At 46.4% G+C, this 22,924-nt stretch overlaps 1 protein-coding gene across 1 annotated transcript; it reads left to right on the forward strand.

Annotated features, from left to right (window-relative positions):
* Positions 1 to 2,060: 2,060 nt before the first annotated feature.
* LOC128326112 (clumping factor A-like) lies at positions 2,061 to 21,604 on the forward strand. Its single transcript, XM_053252277.1, has 5 exons — positions 2,061 to 2,070; positions 3,398 to 3,445; positions 7,189 to 7,258; positions 14,129 to 15,013; positions 19,223 to 21,604. Exons 4-5 carry the CDS (start codon positions 14,732 to 14,734, stop codon positions 20,552 to 20,554), a joined length of 1,614 nt encoding a protein of 537 aa, XP_053108252.1. The 5' UTR covers positions 2,061 to 2,070; positions 3,398 to 3,445; positions 7,189 to 7,258; positions 14,129 to 14,731; the 3' UTR covers positions 20,555 to 21,604.
* Positions 21,605 to 22,924: the final 1,320 nt, after the last annotated feature.

Raw genomic sequence — 22,924 nt, forward strand, 5'->3', positions numbered from 1 at the left:
ATACTGAGCTAGATAGACCAATGGTCTGACTCAGTATATGGCAGCTTCCTATGTTCCTATGTCCAAATCAAGATATGTTTTTGGCTTTTTTGGACTCCTGGATAAGCTGCTCATCCCTACCTTAGGAACATAGGAAGCTGCCTTCTACCAAGTTAGACCATTGGTCCATCTAGCTTAGTAGAACTACCCAGACTGGCAGAAGCTTCTCCAAGGTTGCAGGCAAGAGTCTCTCTCATTCCTATCAGGAGATGCCAGGGAGGCAACTTGGTACCTTCTGCATGCAAGCATGCAGGTGCTCTTCCCAGAGTGGCTCCACTAAGGGGAATATCTTACAGTGCTCACATGTAGTCTCTCATTCAAATGCCAGCCAGGATGGACCCTGCTTAGCAAAGGGGACAAGTCATGCTTGCTACTGCAAGACCAGCTCTCCTCTCTAAGACCCCTTCAAGGTCCTCTGTGGCTTTGCCCCTCCCTCCCTTCTCATATCCTGCTATACTCCTACGTGTGACCTTCACTTCTCCCGCTCTGCCACCCTCAACTGTCTGAAGGTCTCCTGCTCCTTCAGGTGTCCCTTGCTGCCCCTTATACTTGGAACTGCCCTTTGGAACACCTGCGTGATGCCTCCTCTCTTACTTCCTTCAAATCCCTTCTTTAAAACCCCCTTGCCTTTGAAGACTTTGGTATAACCCCTTAGTCCCTGTGCCCGACTGTAACTAAATTTAGGTACATGCAGCTGAAATAATCGCATATCCTTCCCCCATTTATCCTTCCCTCCATTTCTCTGTACTGTCTGTCTGTCTGTCTATCTATCTATCTATCTATCTATCTATCTATCTATCTATCTATCTATCTGTCACTGACTGGCCCAGAGTCACCCAGTGAATTTCATGGCTCGGGTCTCCCTGGTGCTAGTCTTTATTTCCTCTGCTTATTTCCTCTTTCTTTCCCTTGTGATGATGATGATTAGCTGACATCCAGCACAGCCCTCCATGATGAAAGGAGGACTATGGATCCACAACAAGTCTTCAACACCCCCGTGCTGACTGTGCAGCAGACTGGGTGTGGAGGAGAAAGGGGAAGTGATTTCCATGTCTCCCCCACTCCCTCCAAAAGCCCTGTTCACGTGTCTAAGAGAGCCAGTGTGGTGTAGTGGTTAGAGTGCTGGACTAGGACCGGGGAGACCTGAGTTCAAATCCCCATTCAGCCATGAGACTTGTTGGGTGACCCTGGGCCAGTCACTTCTCTCTCAGCCTAACCTACATCACAGGGTTGTTGTGAGGAGAAACCTAAGTATGTAGTACACCGCTCTGGGCTCCTTGGAGGAAGAGCGGGATATAAAATGTAAAATGATAATAATAAATCTGAGGGTTGCACAGGCCTCTGGAACATATTTATACAAGTGGAAAGGGCTTTTGCAGGGAGGGGAGACACACAAATATTGCTCCCCCTCCATGTCTGGTCCACTGTGCAAAGAAACTTTCAGTGAAGGGATGCTGAAGGCACCTTGCAGACCTGCAGTCCTCCTTCCCTCACTAGAGGGCTGCGGAGAATGTCTGTCACTAACAATAAAATAATATAGAGTATTCAAAGGATTGAAGCCAAAAGTGTACAGGAAGCAAACATCTCAGGGATTATGGGGAAAGGACTACGGCTCAGTAAGACCACATTCTCTTCATGCACAAGGTCCCGGATTCTGGAAACAGGTCTGGGAGAGACCCCTGCCTTAGACCTTGGAGAGCTGCTGACAATCAGAGTAGATAATACTGGGCTAAGTGGACCAATGGTCTGACTTGGTATAAGGCAGCTTAATGTGTTCATATCTTCAGAAGCAAATTTGTATGAAGTTGAAAAAAGGGCGGAACATGCATTTCTTAGTATTCTACTTCCCATTCAGTCACCCCTGCAGATTGCACTGTCTTTGTGTGTGTAACATTTGTGTGGTCAGATGTATAGTTCATTCAATAATCTGTTTATATGCAGTCGATTTAGAAGGTCAGACTGTGCCTGCAGAAGAAGATGAAGAGAACAATTGTGTTTCTTTGCATTGTTGCAATAACCTGGGCAGCCCCAGTAAGTGTTTCTTAATAATTTTTTTGTAAGTAAATGTCAGATTGATTCGTGGGTACAGATCAGCTGTCAGATGTGTGTCTGGAAGGAAACAAATATATTCACATGTGAAATTCATAGCTCCTTTGTCAGAACCATTGACAGTGCATCCTGCCTAGAGATACTGAACTGCTCATGAATGTGCTTGGAAGGCATGCACAGAAGCCTCCACTGGGTTGCCTGGGTGATGGCATCATTAACTCAGCAACATGCCAGAGGATTCTGCACATGTGCAGAAAAGCACAAGGTGGCCTAGAAACACCTCCAGGCCGTAGTGGACTTTGACAGACAACTGCCTGTGAGGTGTAGTTAGGTGTGATTATAGCAGTAGTCGGACATTAGAGTTCCATTCAGAAGTTATTGCAAGTGCAGGCATCCCAAAGTGCTCTAGAAGTGCTTCTAGAAGTAACTTAGAAGTTTTGCCTCAGCACGTCACTCACCCTGCCTGCTCATGCTCTTCACAGTTATGGTGTTTGCCTCTTCAGATGAACGCCGCCATAACTGTGAAGAACACAGGCAGATGAGTGATGTGCCAGAGCACTTTGGGACCTTTGTACTTGTGTACAACATCTTTTAAAATAACATCTGATTAGCACGTGTTTTTCCTACATCCAGATGTCTGCATACGTGTGTGTGTTTGTGTGAATGTCTGTATCTGAATTCATACAAGTGAACCTGCGTACAGGCCCCCTGAAATGCAGGATGCAGATAGGAAGTGTACTGCTGTGCTGTACTGTACCTGTGTTCTGCAGAATGTGTGAATAACTGTGCCTCTGTACATTATATACAGACTGTACGAGTGTTGAATAGTTCGTATGTTATGGTGCCACATCAGCCCAAAGATCTTCCTGCTCATGTGCAGGAGAAATTAGCCTTGTAGTAATTTCATATCCAGTGGTATGCTGTTCATTTGCTTTGTTATTAATTTAATATTTATTGTTGATTGGCTGATAATTATCCCATGGTGAAGAGGAAGACATGAATGCCCAAAGAAATGAGTGCTAAAGTGTCATGTGCTTAGTACAAACACCCCAAAGTTCTGAAATAATTCACACAAGCTACAAATTTAAATTATTTCCTTTCAAAAACACCTAGAGTCAGTAGCCTTGACATGGCCTGTTAATGTTGTCTCTAGCTCAAGTCCTTTTCTGGACTTGTAAAAAATGTTCCTCTTTCATTACATAATGATGTACTGTTTTAAAAATTAGACCAAATATTTCTGTATCTTCACTGCTGACTATTGCTTTCAGTGAGATTGAATTGCTTTCAGTTGCTTTTTCTGATTTGACAGCTCTCGGACTCCGAGCAAAGCACTGACAACAGCGTTGGGGAAAGTCAGGTGAGTGAATCTATGCAAAGGGCAGGGCCCAGACTAATTTAGTCATGACTAAGCCTCATTGAAATTAATGGATTAAGTTACTAATTTGAGATTAACCATTCATTTCAGTGGAACTACTCATGAGTAACTTAGTCTGGATGCCAGACTAACAAGTGCCATTAATTTCAACTGGTGCCATTAATTTCAATGGGACTAAATGAGTAAATTAGTAATTTAGTCTGGATGTCAGTCATTATTGCTAACCTGTCTCATTTATTGCAGTGGTGCTTTCTCATGATGACTAACTTGGTCTGGATCCTGCCCAACATGTCTTTGCATCTGACTTGATTTTGCAAGATGCCAGATTTTCTCTGACATACATTTAGGCGTCTATGCTCTTCGTAACTTTATTGATTAGTGCGTAATGGCCCTGAATACTTGTTTTATAGTTGCTAGAATTCTTCTTAAATTTGACCTGCTGACAATTCAGCAGGTGAAAAGAAAGTGCAGAGGCACAAATGATACTCTGTTAAGAGAGGGGGAAGCAGGAGGGGCCCAAGACATTTTGCTGCCTGGACAATATGATTGGCATTGCAGTCTAGGGGTCACCGCCACCCGTGGATCCTGCTCCAAAAAGTTTTGGCAGAGTGGGGAATGAGCCTTTCTATCTTCTGTGCACAAATAAAATTCACAGAGAGTGTTCATTTTGTGTTGATACTCAACGGAAAGTATCCAAATACGAATACGATGAATACTTATATACTACTTTTCAACAAAAGTTGCCAAAGCAGTTTGCATAGATAGATCGTTAGAATGGCTCCCTGCCCCCTGCTAACTTGGCAAAGAGGCACCTTTTAACGTGGTGATTCTCTCTCTCTCTTTTTTTTTAGCAGGGGGAGAATAACTGGCCCTGTCCACCCCCAGCACAGTATCTCCAGTGACTGTTGCTGGTGTGTCTTATCTTATTTTTCTTTTTAGATTGTGAGCCCTTTGGGGACAGGGATCCATCTTATTTATTTATATTATTTCTCTGTGTAAACTGCCCTGAGCCATTTTTGGAAGGGCGGTATAGAAATCAAATAAATAAATAAAGGGCTCACAATCTAAAAAAGAAACATAAGATAGACACCAGCAACAGCCACTGGAGGGATGCTGTGCTGGGGATGGATAGGGCCAGTTGCTCTCCCCCTGCTAAACGAGAATCACCAGTTTAAAAAGGTGTCTCTTTGGCCAGTTAGCAGGGGATAACTGAGATCCCCTTTATAGACTCTTTATATCTCTAATGGAGTATCTGGCAGCCATAGGCAAGTATTATAGAACAGATAAAGTTGCAATCCTAGGCATACTTTCCTGGGAGTAAGCCAGTGGGATTTACTGAATACATGTGAATAGAACTGTGTTGCACGGATACATAAAGGCCAAATTCAGATGAAATAGGAAACCGGTTTCCGAAGTTGCACATCTGAGTTCGGAGTTAAGGGTGAAAAGTGACCTGCAGTTTCCCTCTCCAAACTCCACTCTGAACCTTCAGTCAGACTGGAGTTTTCACTGCCTTTAACTCTGGTTTTGTGGTGCATTACATCCGAACGCTGACAGCGCAGTTTGGGCCCCATGGAACCAGAGTTGAGTCATCCGAACACGGACGGGAGAGCAGAGGGGGAGGGGTGTGTGGAACCACAGTTCCGCATTACGTCTGGACTTGGCCAAAGGGCCTTAAGGCTAAATAGAAAGCAAATAGCCAGTCGGCGTATATAGGACTGGAGTATGTATGACAGAAGATAACAGGAAGATCTGTTTCTAATTAACAAAAGGTGATTCTACCCCCTACTTAGTTAGATAAATTACTCCTGAATAGTCCTATTGAAATTAAGTAGTCTGCTTCCCTCGTAAACACAAAGTGATCTTACATATGTTTAACTCAGAACTTTAAGAAACAACTCCCTTCCCACCTTGTCCTTTCCCTCCCTTTTCTTTCTGACTCCACACTCTCTACAGGATCCCCACTGGGACAAACTTCTAAATAACAGATTATTAGATAGAGCACAACACAATCCTTTTGACTGTTCCCTGAGCAGTAGTATTCAGTAGGCTTGTCCTCATGACCACTGGCAGAGTAGGAGAACTCCTGATTTTCAGTCACGTGCTTGCAAAAATTACAGTAGGAGGCTTGGAGAATGATTTTGTGTCAGGCAAGAGCTGGGTAGGATGGTAAAAAGTCAGAGATCAAATCTCAGGATGGTGTGCTCATCTGAACCAGCTGCTGCCTTACATATGATCATTCTCCCTGTCTCTTACCTTAATGTTTGCAAGCATACAACCAAAAATTGGGAGCGCACCCAGATCCCCACCCTCTCCAGCAGCCACAGAGTGAGGCCAGCGGTGGCCCATGTTCGGCCACCGCTGCCGCCGCGGTCCCTGGCCCTGCCCCTGCATCTGACAGCAGAAGTGGGTGTGTGGTCTCCCTCCCAAATGGGGCCATGCATCCCCTTTAAAGGCTGGGAGAGTCGTTCTGGCTGTGCCGCCAATGCAGTGTGGGCCAATCCCCCTCCCAAACAGGGCCGCATGGCTCTGTTTCAGAGGGAGATCAGGCCCGCTGTGTTGGCAGCAAGGCCAGGAGCAGCTTTCCCTGCTTTTAAAGGCAGGGAGAGTTGCTCCAGCCTGTGTTGCCAGTGCAGCACAGGCCAATTTTGTTCCTAAAATGGGCCACAGGGCCCTGTTTGGGAGTGAAATAACGCTCCCCATGTCTGATGTCAGACGCGGGGTGTGTGTCAGGGCTGCAAGGTGCGGCCCCTGATTAGCGGCGGCCCGGGTTCTTTGAACCCATTCACCCAGTGTTGGCTCTGCCCCTGCTCTCCAGGCTGGGCTCTTCTCCTACTCTGCTGGTGGTCATGAGAACAAGCCTAATAAGTTAGTCTGGATATCAGCCATTAATATGAATAACAGATTAGGCTCAAGCTGTATGGTACCAATAACTATACTGTTATCTTTCCATCTCATTGCTCAAATTGCTTTATTGCTGGATTAGCTTTCAGAGGCAACAGCCTTCTATTTCATTGGATGCATCTGATGAGGTTAGCTCTTGCACATATCTGAAGCCATAATCAGCCAGTTATGCTGATAATAAACAATTTTATTGTCAGCTGCCCCATAATAAATTGTTCTCTGGGTGGCTCACGACAGAGGATTAAAACATACAATAAAAACACATAATGCATTAAATCATAACAGACAAAAAAAAAAAGTTAGCTTCCGAGATGCAGAAGAAAAGGCTAAGGAGCAGTGTGGCACAGACTAATACAGCTACTCCTCTGGCATTTGTCCCCGGTGGAATAAACAGAAAGGTCAGGTGATGCTATCTTTACGCCCAGCTGTGTCGTTTTGATCCTGCACTCCTTTGAAATCTGACATTCCACCCATGCCTAATTTGGTACATCCTGAAAAACTAATATTTAAAGAACAGTGGTTTTCCTGTCTCTGCCAAATTAAACTTCTATTTTAGCTCTTGTCACAGGTTCCAGCACATGGCCTTCAGCCTGAAAACAGCCCATCTACCTGCCATTGTATTTGTCACCAAAGGCTACCAAAAAAACCCAAACCCGAACAGCAGCTTGTTCACCAGCCAAACATGTGAACTCCTATTATTCCAGTGATGGGGATAGATTTCAGCAGAATAAAATTCAGTTAGCTCAAACTGTGTTAGAAATGTTGTAATATGCAATGCACGAACTGTAGGGGAGAATTTGAATCAACCCCTTATTTAGCAGAGAAAACTGGTTTGATGAGAACAGAGCTCACGGAGGCGATCTGGAGTCAATTGTTCAAGGTCTAAAACAAGTAAGATTTATTTTAAATTACAAACTTAGATAGAAAGCTTGCACCCTGTACTAGCTGTCTCATGGTAGAAGGAAGAAGTAGCAGAGAGAACACTAGAAGAAGGGCGTGTCCTAAGTGTGTCAGTCTCCCAATCCCATAAGATTTAGAGCAGAGTTAGAGACAGAAGGGAGAACAAGGGGCAGTCCGACACTCTCTATCTCTACTCCTTGGCACTTTCCAGACTAGCTGCTCATCAGCAGCAAAATGCCTCCGTTCGGTCAAGTCGCATTCGGAACGTAAACAGCAGGGGGAGTAGTCTCGCAGCAACGAACATCCCGAAAAAACCCAGCAACATTTTCACACTGGATATTTGACATCCTTGCTCTATATCACAGTGATTAAATTCACAACAAGGCATTAGAAATGTGAACGGCACCCTGCTGTCCACGTAGGAACTGCTGTATCACGACACAGGAAGTGTGGAAGCACACTTCCGAGATGCGTCCTGACCCCATTGTAGGGTCTAGTCTGGAAAGCACCTTTATGTCCCTAATGGTCAATAGGAGTTATTGGGGTTAAGAGTCGATGCCTATCTCCAACATGAACAAAGAAAACCCAGTATCTATACAAACAGGTAATAGAATAAGGCAGGCAAATATGGATTTTGGTTGCTAAAAACAAGGAGTAATCAAATCAGAGATTAACAACTTGGTCCAAAGGACATAGAAAGCTGTGGCCAAAGCATACTGCTGTTTTCTTTTCTCCTAAAGCAATAATTAAATTGATATCACTACACTTCATTTCTCTACAAATATTTATATACCACTTTTCAACAAAAGTGCTCACACATAAAAATAAATAAAATTGTTGCCAGAAGCCTTGTAGGGAGGAGGAGGCTTTAACATCTGCTTCCCAGAGACAGCGGCTGCCCAGTGGTGAGAGCCTGTGGTGGTTGCTGACTGCTGTTGTCAGCTTGCCAGCCTGTGTGCCCCCTAATGTGTGGGGCTGTGGCTGTTGCCCTGCAGGTGAGTCTGTGTGGGTTCGGGGCCGGAGGGGGTGAGTAAGCAGTTCTTGAAGGTCAGCTGCCCAGACTAGCCATCTTTCTGGGCTTATAAAAGAACTGCTGGCCTGTGGCTGTGGGCCCACCACCGAAGGGGTGCCACCAAAGGGGGTCGGCCTTTTGGGGGAGCCACTTCAGGGGGCAATGAGGGCTAGGGCCTGGTGATATTTTTTTGGCTTCTGTTGTTTTTGCATCCTAGGTGTTTCAGATGTGTCTTGGTTTGTCTGGGAATGGGGAGACAGGGTGTGTGTCCGCTGACCACCGCTATTCCGGTGGTGGTGGGGAATAGAGGAAGTAAACTTGGCAGGTCAGCACGTCATTACAGGGGAAAGGAAGTCAGAAATCTATTAGCTGTTTCCCTTCCCGGCTGCCCTGCCAGCTCTTTGACCTTGGGGAGCAGTGTTAACCTCCCACAGACTCTCACCTTGCTCCTCTGTAATGCCAGATCTGTCCAGAATAAGTCAGAAACCATCCATGATCTGATTCTGTATGAAGGGGCAGACCTGGTATGTATTACAGAGACTTGGTTGGGGGAGGCTGGCAGCCCAGTTTGGTCCCAGCTTCTCCCTCTAGGGTACTCTGTTGAGGAGCAGGTGCGGGGATGTGGGCAGGGAGGTGGAGTGGCTGTGATCTATAAGAATAACCTCTCCTTAACCAGGATCCTGGTGGAAGTGTCTGACCATATTGAATGTGTGTACCTAAGTTTGGGGACCAGGGATAGACTGGGACTTCTCCTGGTGTACCGATCGCCCCACTGCCTAATGGAATCCCTAACTGAGCTCACAGACTTGGTCTTGGGTTTGGCGTTGGATTCTCCCAGGCTTGTGGTGTGGGGGGACTTCAGTGTCCACTTTGGGGCCAATTTGTCTGGGTGGCTCAGGAGTTCATCGTCGCCATGACGACTATGGGCCTATCCTAAAGGGTCTCGGGACCGACGCACATTGCAGGTCACACGCTTGATCTGGTCTTTCACATTGATCAGGGTGGTTTTCCATGGGTGGGGACTTCTGTTATTTCCCTATTATTATTATTATTATTATTATTATTATTATTATTATTATTTTACATTTTATATCCCGCTCTTCCTCCAAGGAGCCCAGAGCGGTGTACTACATGCTTAAGTTTCTCCTCACAACAACCCTGTGAAGTAGGTTAGGCTGAGAGAGAAGTGACTGGCTCAGAGTCACCCAGCAAGTCTCATGGATGGACCACCATCTGGTTAAGGTTGGACTCACAGTCATACCCACACCTTCGCAGGGGTGAGGGGCCCATTAAAATGGTCTGCCCAAGAAGGTTATTGGATCTAATAGGGTTCCAATAAGCCTTGGAGGGATTTAGTGTTGGCTCTGCCGGTGATCCTGTTGATGCCCTGGTGGAAAACAGGAACAACAAGCTCACCAGGGCAGTAGACATGATCGCACCTAAGCGTCCTCTCCGACCCACTTCAAAATTGGCCTTTTGGTATATGGAAGAATGACAGGGGCTAAAGCGGCAAGGTAGATGACTGGAGCCCAAGTGGAGGAAGACTCTACTCGAATCTTTTTTTTTTTTTTGGAAATTTAATTTTTATTAATTTTTAACAATAATCATAACATCCATAATAAACACAATTGGACTTCCCGCGCACCTCTTTTCGTGAAATAAAAACTATAAAGTTTACCTTATTATAATATTAATTTAAAAAACACAAATTTAAAGCTTAAAGAAAAAACAAAAAACCATTAGTCTATACTCTACTCGAATCTGACAGATTACAACATAAAGCACATTTGAAGATCTATGCTCTGGCTATACGGGCGGCAAAGAAGTGATTCTTTTCAGCCCATATTGCATCCGCACGTTCACGTCTAGCGGAGTTATTCAGGGTTGTGAGAGGGCTAGTGAGTGCCCCTCCTCCCTTGAATCAGAATTTGGAACTATCTATTACCCGCTGTGATGTGTTTAATGAATTTTTTGTGGATAAAATCTCTCATATTTGGGCAGACTTGGATTTAGACCCCACAATTACTGCAGTGTCTGAATTGGAAGTGTCCAGTGACTCCTCTTATGTGGTTAGGCTGGATCAGTTTCAGTTTGTGACTTGTGAGGATGTGGACAAGCTGCTTGGAGCGATGCAGCCTACCACCTGTTCTCTCGACCCTTGCCTGACATGGCTAATACTATCTGGCAGGGAAGTTGTTGTAGAAGGCCTAGTAGAGATTATAAATACTTCTCTGAGGGAGGGTAGGGTGCCTCCTTGCCTTAAGGAGGAACTTCTGAAGAAGCCTGCCTTGGATTCCTCAGAGTCGAGCAACTGCAGGTCTGTCTCAAACCTTCCATGGCCGGGCAAGGTAATTGAGAGGGTGGTGGCCTCCCAACTCCAGGCAGTCTTGGATGAAACTGATTATCTAGACCCATTTCAGACCAGCTTTCGGGCAGGATATGGGGTGCAGACTGCCTTGGTCGGTCTGATGGATGATCTCCAACTGGGAGTTGATAGAGGAAGTGTGACTCTATTGGTCCTTCTGGACCTCTCGGCGGCTCCGTATTGTCTCCGACGTTGTTTAATATCTACATGAGGGAGAGATCATCAGGAGATTTGGTGCATGATGTTATGAGTATTCTGATGACACCCAAATCTATTTCTCCATGTCAGTATCACCAGGAGATGGCATAACCTCCCTAAATGCCTGCCTAGAGGCAGTGATGGGCTGGATGAGAGGTAACAAACTGAGGCTGAATCCAGATAAGATGGAGGTACTTATTGTGCGGGATTGGAACTCGGGAGATGATTTTTATCTGCCTGTTCTGGATGGGGTCACACTTCCCCAGAAGGATCAGGTATGCAGTCTGGGTGTGCTTTTGGACACAAAACTCTCCCTGGTGTCCCAGGTTGAGGCAGTGGCCAGAGCTGCCTTTTATCAGCTTTGGCTGATACACCAGCTTGAGATAAATGACCTCAGAACAGTAGTACATCTGCTGGTCACCTCCAGACTTGACTACTACAATGCGCTCTATGTGGGGCTGCCTTTGTACATAGTCCGGAAACTGCAGTTAGTCCAGAATGTGGCAGCCAGATTTGTTTCTGGGTAATCTTGGAGAGACCATATCACTCCCATCTTAAAAGATTTACACTGGCTGCTGATAAATTTCCGGGCAAAATACAAGGTGCTGGTTATAACCTATAAAGTCCTAAACAGCTTGGGCCCTGGGTATTTAAGAGAATGCCTTCTTTGCTATGAACCATACCACCCATTGAGATCATCTGGAGAGGTTTGTCTGCAGTTGCCACCTGCTCGTCTGGTGGCTACTTGGGGACGGGCCTTCTCCATTGCTGGCCCAAGGCTTTGGAACACACTTCCTGCTGAAATAAGAGCCTCCCCATCTCTTACAACTTTTAAAAAGGCAGTCAAGACGCATTTGTTCACCCAGGCTTTCAATCAGATATGTTTTAACTGTGTTTTAATTGTGTTTTAATAGTTTTAACATTTTACATTTTAATGTGTTAATCTTTTTATTAGTTTTTATTGTTTTGTAAACTGCCCAGAGAACTTGTGTTTTGGGCAGTATAAAAATGTGATAAATAAATATAATGTTTCCTTGTCCCCTGAGGGATCACAATCTAAAAGGAAATATAAGAAACACTAACAACCACTGCAGGGATGCCGTGCTGGGTTTGGATAGGGACAGTTGTTTCCCCTCCTGCTAAATGTGTATATCGAATGTATGTACTTAAGTTTGGGGACCAGGGATAGACTGGGACTTCTGTTGGTGTACCGATCGCCACACTGCCCAGCAGAGTTCAACTGAGCTGACAGATTTGGTCTCAAGCTTGGTGTTGGAGTCTCCCAGGTTTTTGGTGGTGGGGGACTTAAATGTTGACTTTGGGACCAATTTGTCCACAGCAGCTTAAGAGTTCATAGTTGACCATGACAACTATGGGCCTATCCCAAGCGGTCTTGAGACTGACATGTGTTGCTGTTCACACACTTGATCTGATCTCTTACTCTGATCAGGATGGTATTCCTTGGGTGGGGATTCCTGTGATCTCCCCATTGTCATGTATGCACCATCATCTTGTTAAGGTTGGACTCACAACCACATCCCTCCTCCTCAGGAGTGAGGGGCCTATTAGAAGGCTATTGGATCCAATAGGATTCCAAGAAGCCTTGGAAAGATTTAGAATGAAAATATTTAGGTGATGCTATTGATGCTCTGGCGGAGCACTGGAACAGCAAACTCACCAGTGCAATAGACAAGACAGGATCGCTCCTAAGTGTCCTGTCTGACCCACTTCAAAACTGGCCCCTTGGTATTGGAAGAACTATGGGGGCTGAAGCGGTGAGGTAGGCGACTGGAACTCAAATGGTGAAAGACTTGACTCAAATCCGACAGATTACAACATAGAGTGCATTTGAAGTCCTATGTTCAGGCAATACATGTGGCAAAGAAGCAATTATGTTCTGCCCATATTGCATCTTCAAACTCATATCCAGCAGAGTTATTGTGAGTCCTAAAGTACGAAAGTACTTATTGTGCTATTTTGGAATTTGGGAGACAAGTCTGATCTGCCGGTTCTGGATGGGGTCACACTTTCTCAGAAGGAACAGGTATGCAGTCTGGGAGTGTTTCTGGATCCAAACCTTTCCCTAGTGTCCCAGGTTGAGGAGACTGCCAGAGGTGCTTTCTATCAGCTTTGGCTGGGGCCCTGCCAGATGGCAATCTTACTTTGAGACAGAAGTATAGGGCGGTCTAGAAATTCGAGAAACAAATGAACAAACAAAAACCATCACTTTAAAAGGTGCCTCTTTGCTCAGTTAGCAGGGGTAGGGTATTAGGCACATTTATTGAGGACAGCTCAATCATTAGCTATTGGTTATGATGGCTATGTGGAACCTCCATGTTCCAAGACAGTATACCTCTAAATACCAGCTCCTATGGGGCTGCAGCAGGTGGACTCTTCATGCCTTGCTTTTCAGCTTCCCACAGGTATTGGGTTGGCAGCTGGGGAAATCAGGATGCTAGTCATTTGAAATGACTGCCACATGCAGAACAGGACTGCTATTCATGCCACTCCAGATACACATTTTGGCAGATGGTGGTACTTTCCCATGATCAGCTCATGACAATTTGGGGAACTCTACATCTTCAAGATAAAAGCAGTTATCATGTACTTGTCAGGCCAGGATCTTGTCAAGTTGGCATTGAGGCAAAGTGTGTCAGACCAGTTGCTCAGATCATTAAGCAAGGCTGACCTCAAAGGGCTTAGGACAGTATTAGCTGGTGGTCTGGCCTATTGCTAGCAGGATTTCTTGCTGGTGTGACTGATATTCCCTGCAATACCAACATCCCTTTGTCCAAAGCTTTGATCTGTCCAAAGCCTGGCATCTCTCAGATGTGAAGTTCAGAATGCTCTGCGTGAGTCCTGACAGGATGGCATAGACCACAAGATGACTGCTGCCATGGTGGCTGACATCTTTGTGCAATGTTCAGCGTGTGTTTTAACTAATTGTGTGCATAACTGCACAAGAATGTTCTTGTGCAAATGATTTCACAGATACAGTTCTGTGATGGACGGGCATGATTTCCAATGGCTGTCCATCACAGAACTCCATTTGTGCAAGTTAATGCATTTGTACAAGAGCACTATTGTGCCACTGTGTGCGTGTTTTGTTAAAATGCACACAGAACATTGTGCTGTATTTTAGCCTGTGCAAGCTAAAGTGGTTTCCATATAGAATCCATAACATGGGAGCAACCTTTAGTCAAGTGTTGCATGGTACACACGTGCTGAGGTTTTTTCTTCTTTCATTTCTGTTTAGAAGTTCTCCTGATTATGTGTCTCTTTAAAGGATGTATCAAATGCAGGTTGTAACAGTGAACATGATGGTGTGACAAATAACAACTTATATGAAGGCGAACAGCAAGGAAACACCAATGGAAATTCCATTTGCATCAGTGGAGGAGAAGGTAGTATTGGCCATGAAGATGAGAGAAATGAATTCAGCACCAATACTGATATAATCAACAGAGATGTTGATTTTGTTGATGCTAGTGATAATGAGGACAGAAGAACCAATGCCAACCTTAACAATATCAACAATAATGTGGACAACAACAACAACGGAATAAATGAAAGAGGAGACACAGCTACAGACAGAAATAACACCAGAGGGGAGAGCCCTAGTGGTAACTTGGAAGGTGGGGATTTTGCTGATGCCACTAATGGGGTTGAAGAAAGTAATGTTAATTCTACAAGTGAAACAGACATCTCCACGATTGGTCAAAACGATGAGCAGTATAGTGATGGAGAGAGAGCCTGCACTAGAAATCAGGTTGAAGAAGTGCATGATAACACCACAGAAGACCAGAGCAACCAAGCTGAAAGCCAAAGGGACACAGGTGGAGATGAACTTGAAAGGAATGAGCCTGAAGGTGCCACAAGGAATATATCTATGGAACGGATAGTCCATGGAGCAAGTATAAATTGGGCAGACATTAATGAAGGAGGCAGTGGTAATGGCAGAGATCCATTTGAAGAGGGCTCTGGTGAAGGCTGGGAAAATGGAAGGTCTGACGGCCAGAACAGAAGTCATGATGATGTTACGCATGATGAAGGCACAGGAATAATCAATCCCAGTAGGGGAGGTGATGGTGATGGAGGCAGCATAAATGCTACTCTCAGCCCCAGCGAGCAAGACAGTTCCGAAGATCATGCTAGCACGATTCCTGAAATGGTGAGTTTTCCTTCGAGAAGAAAGATGCCCCTCTAATTCATGCTCCACAAAACCAGATTTGGAGGGTGATGCAGCTTTGTGATTCTCACATGACTGTAGTGCCCAGAAATTGTATCATCTTTATGTGACATAAAGAGGCTGTTCTCACACGCAGCCAAGACTGGGCTAAGAAAGCCAAGCCGGTCTTGGCTGCATGTGAAAACCAACGGGATCATGCCCAATCCCCACTGTGCTCCAGCTGCAAAACCCACCTAGGGAGCTCACCTCCTAAATGAAGTTAAGGGAGCGAGCACTCTCTTAGCCCCATTTTCCGGATTGTGTGCAGCACTGGCTGCTTTCAGCCGCAACACGGACAGGTGCCTGCCCATTGCTGGGGGTATTTCCACAATGCACCATGCATTCATAGTAGGAGATGATGCATCCTGACCCCTGCACCCCCGCCCTGCCTGGGGAAGCAGCGGAATGTCTGGGCGCATGGGATCACATGACCCTCCCAGTCCCAGCAGGCAGATCATCTGCCAGGAAGGCAAAATTTTGTGATGACTATTTTGGACAACTGTATGATCTGTGATGACTATTTTGTACAAATATATATGTACACTAGTGAATTTAAACCCGTTAAATTAACGGGCGCTAGTAGACCGCTATTGCGGCTCACTCTTTGGGGCTGGCTGTTCCCTTCTCTCTCCTGCCCCATTCTCCCTCCCTCCCTTCTGCCCCGCACTCTTGCCTCTCTTCCCCTCCCTCCCACTCCACTCTCTTGCCCTTCCTCCCCCTCCCACCCCTCTCTCTCACCCTCCCCTCCCTCTCAGCGTCCTGCTCCAGTCCGGTGATCAGGAAAGTCCTGCTGCCCGGTTCCCTCCTACATTGTCATTACGCCCGTTGCCTTCACGGGTGCAAGAAGAGTGCCGCCGCCGCTGACGGGCGGGCGGCCGGGCCCGAGAGTGCCGCGAGCGCCACAGGCGGCTGGGTGGCCGGGCTGAGAGTGCCGCCGTCACTGTGGGTGGCCAGTTGGTGAGTTCCGCCGCGAAGAGTGCCGCCGCCGCCATGGGCGGGCGGGCACGAGAGTGCCACCGGCGCCGCGGGCGGCTGGGTGGCCGGGCCAAGAGTGCCGCCATCGCTGTGGGCGGCCGGGTGGAGAGTTCCGCCGCCGCCGCAAAGAGTGCTGCCCGCCGCTGCCGCATCTGCCCTCCCTGCAGCCCCTCCGTTCCCGCGGCCGCCGCTTCCGGCCTTCCCATGTCCGGGCCGGCCATCCAGCCAACATGGCCGCCTGGTGCCTGCGGCCGTATCTTCCTCGGACGTTCTGGGCATGTGCTCCGCGCATGCCCAGAATGGCCGAGGAAGACACAGGCGCAGAGACACGGGCGCACACCCAGGGCTTTTATTATAGAGGATGTGATTTCCACATGTACAAATTGTACATGTGGAAATCACAGCCATGTTATCCACCATGACTGTGGAAACCCAGTAATTAATAAGCTGAGCCTAAACACAATGGCCGACATGTTGGGCAAGGCAAACCCACATTTCTGACCCACTGGAGCTGCTGCACCTGTGAAAGCTAGCCCCAGCAGTGTTGCGCAAAACATACTTGTGTAACCACTTAAAACCGCACATGGGCACTTGTACAGCTCTGCTTCTATTGTGGAACTAGAACTGGGCAAGTGCTTATGTTGTTTTAAGGAGTTGCACAATACCTCCCGGGCCAGTTTTCACATGTGCAAAAGCCCCAGCAGGTCAAAAATGCTGGCATTACCTCACAACATGTCAGCCATTATTGGAAGTAATTTCCACTTATTTCAGTGGAGCTTATTTCAAAGCAGTGCTTCAAAAGTAGGACTTTAAAAAACCCCTATTCAGCATAAACACTGTCATTTGAATACCATCCTAGTCCTCAGCAAATGCTGTGGAACTGAGTCTCATTAAAATGTATGGAGCACAAGCTCCTCCCCTCTTTCATGCACACCATGCCACATCTTGGGGGGGCGGGGTATGCCTTGTGACCTGATTGGTGCAATCTTTCTCCTACTTTCTGGAGGGAGATGAACCATATAAATCAGGGCCATCATGTCTAAAAGCCTATTCTCAGACATGGCATGATGTATGTGCATGCTGTGTGCATGGTGGAGAAATGGACATGCTCCTTTCCTACTATGCAGATTGAAGTACCAGCATAGTGAGCTTATGAACAGAGGGGATCTGACCACCTCTTATGGTGGAAGACCCATGCGTTAGAAAACATCTCACACCAAAAGCAGAGGTTCCCAACCTTAGGTCCCCAGCTGTATCCCCAGATGCTGAATCCTCAGACTCCCATCCACCACCACAACATCTGGGGACAAAAGGTCAAGACCACTTCTGTAAAGCACTGGGACAAGGTGAGTTAGAGAAGCAGTGGATGCTGAAGACTTCCTCCACTTGCCACTTTCCCCCTGTAACTCCTCTTTCCTCCTGGTTCTGAGACCAGAAATAAGCCTTATGAGGAGAAAAATCAGTTTGAGGGAGGGGTTGCAGGAGCAAAGGAGTAGGCAGGGAAGGGGTTCAGCACTTTTATTTCTCCACTTGGGATTTATGTATGTATATTCATAAATAAATGCAGTCCCCCACCCTTCAGTTCCAAAGAACTCCTAGAGTGGAGCATAAGCCAAAGGCTACTAGTCTTGATGGCTAGATGCCAGCTGTAGGTCTGCCTCTGAATGCCATTTGCCAGGGGAGTAAAAGCAGGAGAAAGGGCATGCCTTCATCTTCTTCTTGTGGGGTTCCCAGAGGCATCTGGTGAGCCAGTGTGGGAAACAGGATGCTAGACTAAATAGGCCTTGGGCCTGATCCAGCAGGGCTCTTCTAATGTTCTTGTGTTATGTTCTTATATTTAGTGTGGCTTATGATATCTACAGGTTGAGTATTCCTTATCTGGACTGCTTGGGACCAGAAGTGTTCCAGATTTCAGATTTTGGAATATTTGCATGATGAGATATTTTGGGCATGGGATCCAGAGTGCCAAAACAGACACCAACAGAGCAGGCACCAAACTGAGCAGGGAGTGGAGGAGGGGAGCTTTCCCTTTAATACAGGAGCCTGGTAACATTATCAGCAGCATTCAGACTACTGCTAAAAATAAAAGAGATCTAAAATGCTTGGGCAAATAAAAAAAGATCTTTGCCCAACACCAAAAAGACAACTTGGTGCTAGGTGAACCTCCTTGGTAAGGGTGTGCATGGAGCCGGTTAAGGCAGTTCAGTTTGAATACAAACTGAATTCGAATCGAATCTCTGGTCTGCAAGCCAGTTTGATCAAATCAGCTGGCAGTCTGGTCTGTTTGGTTAAACAGGGTAAACCATTTGGTGATCTCTGCATGCACAGAGGTCACTCAAATGGCTCTGGGCACTCATGGAGGCCAGAACTGGGCCACCGCCGGCCCATGCTGCTATGGTGGTGGTAGCACGGGCAGGGCTTAGAGGAGCTGCCGCCACCATAGAAGTGGGTAAGGTGCCATCTTGCCCCCCCCGCCGCACTTAATATACACTTATATACACAATACACTTATATACACAATATTCCCTCACCCCTTTCCTTGTAAAGGGGACTCCTCATTGGATTTCTCCTTACAAGCATAGCCCTGAACTGGGTCAAACCAAGTAGAATCAGCTGGATCGGACTGGGCCTGGTCTGGTTCAAACTCAGACCAGCTGCCGTTGGGGGAGGGCGGTCTGGTTCGAGTTTGAACCAGTCAAACTGGGCTGGTTTGAATCAAACTCGGTTTGATTCGAACTGGTTCTGCACTCCCCAACTCCTTGTGGAGATTATTTAACAGTAATGACAACATTTAAGACAGGATGCCATAACTGAAATGTCCTTTCTCTGGTCACCATCCATCTTACTCTGAGGAGAAGGGTCTCAGAAAGTCTTAACAATCAGGCAGATTCATGGAGATTGCAAATCTCAGTCTACCAAACCTCACAGTTCTGTGACATTTTAGAGTGACATTTTCTAAGCCATGGGTTTGCTGGTCTAATCTATAGCTAGACTCTGTGCCATACTCTACAGTGGCACCAAATCAATTTACATCTAAATGCAGCAACAGTCATTCATTGGCTGTTGTAAGTTGCATTAATAGATATTGACCATTAGGCTTTGTTTTTTGAAAAACCCATTGTGGGATCCCCCCCCCCAACTCCTTGATTTGCTTGTATTTATGCTCTTGGTCTCCAGGGCACAAATGGAAACTTGAATGGAACAACTGTGAGCAATGGCACTACAGATGACAGCAACATGAATGGTGAAGGCAAGAATGTGTTCCCTGAAAATGAGAATGCCACAGGTGGACTTGATAATGTGAACAACTCTCAGAATGCAAGTAGGCCCAGAAGTGAGCCTAGAGGACACTGTGAGAATGCCAGTGCCATCAGTGACAACAGTCGGAGTAGCAATAGCTATAGTTTTAGTGATGAGCACATGCAAGGGGATGACCCCAACCCAAGCCGTGAGTCTGCAGGCTCTGAGCAGGGTGAGGAGGGTGAGAACAGTAGTCAAGGAGATCCCTCTAGTGAGCCAAGAAGTGGGGAGAACTCTGAAGGCACTTCTCAGGGGGATGAAGAAGAAAGTAATACTGAGAAAGAGCAGTCTGAGAGCAATGGTGAGGATAGTGGCAGCCAACCACAGAGCAGGGAGGGTGACAGTCAATCAGTTAGCAGTGACAGCCAGTCTGAGAGCAGCAGTAGTGAGAGCAGCAGCAGTGAGAGTGAAAGCAGCAGCAGTGAGAAGGGCAGCAGCAGTGTGAGTGACAGCGAATCTAGTAGCAGCAGCGAGAGTGACAATGAATCTAGTAGCAGCAGCGAGAGCAACAGCGAATCCGAGAGCAGCGGCGAGAGCGACAGCGAATCCGAGAGCAGCAGTGAGAGCGACAGTGAATCCGAGAGCAGCGGCGAGAGCGACAGCAAATCCGAGAGCAGCAGCGAGAGCAACAGCGAATCCGAGAGCAGCGGTGAGAGCGACAGCGAATCCAAGAGTAGCAGTGAGAGTGACAGCGAATCCAATAGCTCCAACAGCGAATCCAATAGCAGTAGTGAAAGTGACAGTGAATCAGATAGCAACAGTGAGAGTGATGCTGGATCTGCTAGCAGCAGTGAGAGTGGCAGTGAATCTGATAGCAGCCGTGAGAGTGATACTAGTGAAAGTGAGAGCAGCAACAGTGATCATGACAGCCATGCTCCATCAGACACCAGTGAAAGCAACAGTCAAGCAGGTACCAGTGAAAACGACAGCCACCCAGACACTGACAGTGAAGGAGGTGATGAACCAACAAGCTATGAAAGTGAGAGTGAATCAGCAAATCAGTCCAACAGCAACAGTGAGAATGCATCTGCAAGTGCTGGGGGTGATTCTGACAGTAACAGCACTGCAGAGACAATGGAAGCTACGAATGACTATGAATCTGTATATAGCCAGGAGAGTGACAGTGAGGTCCAGTCTGAAGTTGCAGACACTGATAGTGAATCCGTGAGTGAAGGTAGTGAGAGCAATTATTCAACCAGTGATTATTAATCTAAAGTGAGAAGGAACCAAATTGATACACCTTCTAGCAAATGGCAACTATCGGTATGGCAATGACAGAATGAACAAAGTTACAGAACCAAGGACAGCAGTCCAAATCATGCTTATTTGGAAATAACAGCCTTTGAAGTCCATGGGACTTCCAAATAGGGGTGAATAGGAACAGGATGCAAGTCAAACTGGGGATATATTTGGAGAAAAACTGCTATTCAAATTAACAGCCTTGAGGCAACAAAACATGGTGTTCATGTGTTTTAAAAGGTTATCATATTGTTTCAATAAATGACATCTTCAGACACGATGAGCGGGTTCACACATAGTGGGGAACCTGTGGTTTCCACAGCCCATGTTATGGTGGGAATCTGAAGTTGACACCACAGACGGTCACATATCTTGGTTTGTTGTAAGTAGCTGAGTTGAGCCAGAGATATGCCCCCTGTCTATACCTCCTAGTGAGGCCCTGGCTGCTATCCCAGCCTACCTTGTGCCTACTTTCAACTAGCAAGCTTTTCCTATGATCTGCTTCGCAACCATTGGTCCCTATTGCAAAGGGGACTGTCTTGCCTGAAATGAACCGGGGATTAATGAAGAGTGTGGGTTCAGATGTTGCACAGATCTAAGGTGGAGCACTGCTAGGGGTGACAAGTCAACTTCAATTCTTAGGTTACCCATCTAGGTTTCCTGCCCCAAGGGAAGATGTGGTTCCTGCCATAGGGTGAGTTCACATGTTTGCAGACAGCTGTGTGATCAAGACTGCAAACAGGTTCTACACTATGTGCGAACCCGCCCAATAATTAAAATCCATGTTCTTGTATAAATGTCCATTCATCAGATAATTTAGGACTGATTCAGAGTGTGTATTCATTACTTGATTGCAACACTAAGTGATGACTTGCATTTGTGAATGACAGAATTCCTGGTAAATACACACTAGTTTGGTTTTCTTTGCTTACTAATTCAGTCCTATGGATCCAAAATGACGTTCGTCAAAGATTATATATGACCTGTGTGTAAACTGTAAAATAAATTATTTTTCATGTTGTCCAGTGTATTTTTCTTGGAAATGGTCTGCCCAGTTTTATTTAATTTAGTTATTTTTAAAATGTTTTTATCCTGCCTTTCCTGAGTAGAAAACTTGAGTGGACAGTGAAAGACGAGCACACAGTAGCTAACAATCACATTAGAACTATAATTAAAACACGCACACAAATGAGATGACTTACTGAAGGCGTTATAGCAATTAAAAGCAGCAATTCCAAAAACCCAAAACTTCACTGATAAAAGATATGATAAAACTATGTTGAAAAATAGTTTAAAAGTATATAGTTTTTACTATTTGCTTCAAAATTAAATCACCAAAAGGGATAGTGTTGAGCAACAGACATTTATCACTAGGTGGAAGCAATCCTGAATCCAGTGGTTGGGATTCTAAACACAATTGCTTGTGAGTATGTTTGATATAAAGGGCACTCGGTCACAAGTAATGCACAACCAATGCAGTTCTCTAGGAGGGATGTGCAATCTGGATGCAAACTGACCTGGCCTGGTCTGGTTTCAGGTTCAGCCGAACAGGGTCCGGTTTGGTTCAGCCATCGAACCAGGCTGAACTGGTTCACGGGCCAGTTCAGGGATACTTTTAAAGGCGAATCCTTGAGGATTCCCCTTTATAAGTAAAGGTTCTAACCCTATCCTAAAGGTGCCAGTGGGGCGGGGGGTGGAGGCAAGAGAAATGGGGCCCTCCATACCTTTAGTGGAGGTGATGGGGCGGCAGGGACATCTGAGGTGGCGGGGGACAGCGGCTCCTCCAAGCCCCCCCCCCATCGGGGGGCAGCCCGATGGGGCTCCTGAATGACAGCCTGGGCTGGCTGCAGCCCGGTTTGGGCTATCATTCAGGAGGCCGATGGGGGGCTTGGAGGAGCCCCCGCTTCCAATGTCTCTGCTGCCGCCTTGCTGCCTCTGCTAAAGGTACAGAGACCCCTTTCTCTTGGTCATGAAAGGGAAGGACCCGGTCTCAGCTGCTTCAGCGACACAGACGCAGGCCCTCCAATGGTCTCTGTTAACTGGGCACAGCCCCTATGTTTTGGACCTTGTCCTCGTAAAACAGTCCCTATTGTTGTCTTTTCAGGGGATGCCTTTTATGTGTTAGTGTGCACACATATTCATTAAAGCTCTTCCAGTTTAAGCCCCTTCCTAGGCCACTTAACGGGGGAAATTACAGTTATATATTATTTATATTGGCTCCCATTCTGTGCAGGGAACCACTGATCCAAGAGAGAAGTGTGCACGCTGCTTGTGAGCCACCTCACAGCCCACCCATGCTGCTTCTGGGCTGCTCTGTGCCGATTGAGGAGGAGGAGGAGG

The sequence above is a fragment of the Hemicordylus capensis genome, chromosome 5, assembly GCF_027244095.1.
Source record: "Hemicordylus capensis ecotype Gifberg chromosome 5, rHemCap1.1.pri, whole genome shotgun sequence".
Classification (NCBI taxonomy): domain Eukaryota; kingdom Metazoa; phylum Chordata; class Lepidosauria; order Squamata; family Cordylidae; genus Hemicordylus; species Hemicordylus capensis.